At 59.5% G+C, this 4010-nt stretch overlaps 1 protein-coding gene across 3 annotated transcripts in view; it reads left to right on the forward strand.

Annotated features, from left to right (window-relative positions):
• Positions 1-168: 168 nt before the first annotated feature.
• Positions 169-4010, forward strand: part of LOC113218084 (long-chain fatty acid transport protein 4) — an 8170-nt gene continuing 4328 nt past the window's right edge. Inside the window, exons 1-5 of one of the 3 annotated variants that reach the window (XM_026438274.2) lie at positions 169-330; positions 1290-1471; positions 2067-2217; positions 2453-2690; positions 3098-3724. In XM_026438274.2, the coding sequence (XP_026294059.1) occupies positions 1293-1471; positions 2067-2217; positions 2453-2690; positions 3098-3724 (1195 nt within the window). In that variant the 5' untranslated portion in view covers positions 169-330; positions 1290-1292. Of the gene's footprint in view, positions 331-539; positions 871-941; positions 1106-1289; positions 1472-2066; positions 2218-2452; positions 2691-3097; positions 3725-4010 lie in introns of those variants that run through there. The other 2 variants (XM_026438275.2, XM_026438276.1) reach the window with 2 other exon arrangements.

Below are 4010 nucleotides of genomic sequence, written 5' to 3' on the forward strand. Positions count from 1 at the left end.
GGGGGGGGGGCTTGTACGGCCTTGACACTATGCACTGATTTGTAACCCAGACCGGCTTATCAAAGTGCCGCGGCATGAGTGTGTGGCGAGGCAGCGGCGGGCGGACCCGCGCCACCCACACACGGAGTCCATGCGGTGCTTTGCCTGCCTGCCTCCCCCCTCCCCCCTCTGCTCCCTGCTATCCCTCCTCTCTCCTCTCCTGCCTCTCTCCCTCTCTCAGCGGATCCCAACGACGACACACACAGAGAGCACAGGCGCGCCAAGCAGACGACGCGGAGCTGAGCGGCCGGCCGGTGCGGCGTCCAGTTCGAGTCCTGCGCCAGCTCGCCGGTAAGCCTGCAACAAAAACAACATACACTCGACCAGGCCCCGTGGGCGAGCCTCCCACTCCCCCTCCCCCCTCGGCTCGCGTACCTTTGACCGGCTCCACCATTAAGGCGCGCTTTGCTGACACCTGCCCTGCTGCCCTGACCCGGGCGTTTCGGCGGCGGCACGGACGGCGCGCAGCGAGTCGTGCTGAGCTGAGCTGCCCGGCGGGGCGGCGCCGCGTAGCGGTACCTCCGCGTCGTCGTGCCCGCCGCCCGGCCCCGGCCGGTGCGCCCGGTAGTCGCCGTGGTACGGCCCGCCCGTGCGCAGCTCCTCCTCGCCCGCTCCGCTCTTGCACCGCATCGCACCCGCGCGCCGGCGGCCCGCCCAGCACCGAGTGCGTCGTGTTGTCGGACGGTTCATCGACTTATCACATCTCAGCCGCGCGGCTGCTGGGGTTGCGGCCCGTACCCCGCGGCCCCGGACCCGATCAGCTGACGAGCGCGATCCACGCCCCGGCGCTCTCCGAGCCCCGCCCCGCCGCGGCCGGCACGGTTCAAGCGAGTAAGTACTGATAAGGCGACCGGCTACTATCAGCGGCAGCGCGGCGTGTCCGTCGAAAATAAGGCGCGTCTGGCTAAGAAGAGGGGGGGACGACAAGACCACCGCGTGCGTGCATTCATACTACTCACAACCGCGCGAAGGCGTCGTGGAAGTACTACCACACACGCACACACAGCGTCAAAAACACACACGCAGTCGCTCAGCTGACGCTGCTGCGGTGGGGGAGACTCTTGAGGTAGGTCGGGGCGCGGTGAAGCGCGGTGCGAGCGGCGGACGGCCTCCTCTCCAGTAGTGTGTCCAGCGACCTGGACCGCGCGCCGGCAAAGCCCCCCGAGCGGCGCAGCAGCAGAGTTTGGTTTTGCCCGGCAGAGAGGAATATGATGATGTAACGACCCCACCTTTCTCCGCCCACTCCGCAGGACATGGCGACGGTGAAGAGACTGGCCATCGGGCTGGCGGGGTCGCTGGCCGCGAGCCTGTGGCTGGGCCAGTCCCCGCTGCTGCTGCCCTTGCTGGCCACGCTGGCCGCCCTGGCGCCGGCCGCCCCCCAGCTCCTGCGCAGGGTGTGGGCCGTGCTGCGGACGCTGCCCCGCGACATGCAGTGAGTATATATTCCTCTTGTAAACCTGCGCACAGCGGATTCGGATGCGCCGGTCGTTAGCGTTGTCCTTGTCAGTCATTTTTGTGCACTGAATATATTCGGCGAAACTCTGGGAGTGTGATGAGTTTATAACAACAGGTTTATTTGTCGTTTGATGAGTTTATAACAACAGCTTTATTGAAGTAATATCTCACACGCCGCTTTTGACATTCCTTTCAAAATCCCGCATTTGATGAGTGTTGTGTTTGGTGCGAAAAATAGTCGACTTCTCCTCGCGGTTCACTGATGGACCCTTTTCGTGTGTAGGGATACAGTTCAGGACTTGCGATGAAGTATCAGACCGCGTTCTCTGGACGTTCCCGGAAACGGCCCCTGTGTGTCACAAAGCAGTGTCTACCGCAAGAGGGAAGTGAATCTCGTCGAACTAAACTAAACTTCGACTGTTTTTAATATTTATTATTTGTGCCTCAATAAAACTGGTGCGATTCTATCAAAGTGCGATCACTTTTTAAAAAATATTTGGATCACCCCAGCCTTCATACTCTGCTAAGAACATGCGCAGGGCATAGCCTAACAGTGACGCTCTCTCGTTCAGCTTCCTCTTCAGGGCGATCAAAACGTACAAGGAGATCAAGCGCATCGAGCGGAAGAACGCGTGCCTCGCCGACATCTTCGACGAGCAGGTGCTCGCCCGCCCGGACAAGGTTCTCATCAAGCACAATGGCAAGGAGTGGACCTTCCGGCAGGTAAGTTGAGTAGTCGTCATACATCTGGAGGTGTACTTCACGGATAATATTATATACACCAGCGCTGGTCAAAAGTCAGAAAATATCAAAGAAAACCCAATCTAGAAAAATCAGAAACAATCAGAAAATATGTAGAAAAAATCTGGGAAAATCGGTTTACGCTTGAATTTGTAGTGAAGTACCCCTTGCCCATACACGGTCTGTGCTCTCATCCGCCGCCATTGTCCTGCCACAGGTGTCGGACTACAGTAAGCGGGTGGCGAACGCCTTCCAGCGCCGGGGCTACGTGAAGGGCGACGTGGTGGCCGTGTTCATGAACAACTGTCCCGAGTACGTGGCGCTGTGGCTCGGGCTCTCCCGGCTGGGCGTCGTGGCGGCGCTCATCAACCACAACCAGCGCAGCAAGGCGCTCGTGCACAGCCTGACGATCGCCAAGAGCCGTGCCGTCGTATTCGGCGCGGAACTGGCCGACGGTGAGCAGCGCGGGGTCACTTCACATTCGTCACTATGACCCCGCTCACTTCCGGGTCACTAACAACAGTGACAGTGGACTGCCGGTCAGATCGGAAAAGTGGTGACCATTAGTAACTTCGTATTTAACTTTGGTGGTGCGGGCCCTGTTCTCGCAAAAACGCGCGTCCGTGGTCCCATAGGCGAGGGAGTGGGCCCGTGCTCGAGGCGAGCGAGTTGGCCCGTGTTCCCATAGTCAGGCGAGCGGGCCCTGGCCGCCGCCCAGAGGCGGGCGCCTGACGTCCTGAAGATAGGCACGCCCGCCAGTCACTCATGCGCAGCGGGAACGCCTACTTCTCACCCATTTATGCAACCAATTGGGGGGTTTGTTTTGTTAAAACGCTTGAAATTAATTGAACCGTGATTGCAGCCGCCCTGGAGGTCAAGGATCAGCTGGGTGAAACTGAGCTCTTCCAGCTGCACGTCGCCGAGGAGGTGGCCGCGGCTCTGCCGCCCTCCGTCGAGGACCTGCGCGCCATCCTGGACGCGTCCCCCGTCAGCGACCCGACGGCCCCGCGGCCGGGCTACAAGGACGCCCTGCTCTACATCTACACCTCCGGCACCACGGGGCTGCCCAAGGCCGCCAAGATCGTCCACTCGCGGTACATCGCGGCCGGCAAGGGCATCCCCATGCTGACGGGCATGGTCCCCGAGGACGTGGTGTACGCGCCGCTGCCGCTGTACCACTCGGCGGGCGGCATGTGCGCCATGGGCTACGGCCTGGCCTTCGGCATGACCGTCGTGCTCCGCACCAAGTTCTCGGCGTCCGCCTTCATCCCGGACTGCGTGCAGCATGAGTGCACGGTGGTGCAGTACATCGGCGAGGTGTGCCGCTACGTGCTGACGACGCCCGTCAAGGACTCGGACACCCAGCACCGCATCCGCCTCATGATCGGCAACGGCATGCGACCCGCCGTCTGGCAGCGCTTCGTGGACCGCTTCAGGGTGCCGCACGTCGTGGAGCTGTACGGCTCGACCGAGGGCAACGTCACGTTCTGTGAGTTGAAGCATGAAAAGTAATTCTCTGAACATGTTGAGTGTGGGGCATTTTATTGTTCCTAAACCCAGCAAATGGCATCTTTGAAACAAGGCGTAATGCCTTGCATAAAGGCTATTTTTACCTCTAAAAATTCAAGGAAAGTGTTCTTAGCATAAGGAAAAGATCGTTGAAAGAAAAGTAAAAAACTGTCGTTAGATTAACGATAATTCCTTGAAAACAATAGTAACGGCTTAAAGCAGAATTAAGAATTTCATTGTATTTTTTTTTGAGATGGGCTCACTTG

This window comes from Frankliniella occidentalis, unplaced genomic scaffold (genome assembly GCF_000697945.3).
Source record: "Frankliniella occidentalis isolate FOCC.00 unplaced genomic scaffold, Focc_3.1 Scaffold442, whole genome shotgun sequence".
NCBI lineage: Eukaryota > Metazoa > Arthropoda > Insecta > Thysanoptera > Thripidae > Frankliniella > Frankliniella occidentalis.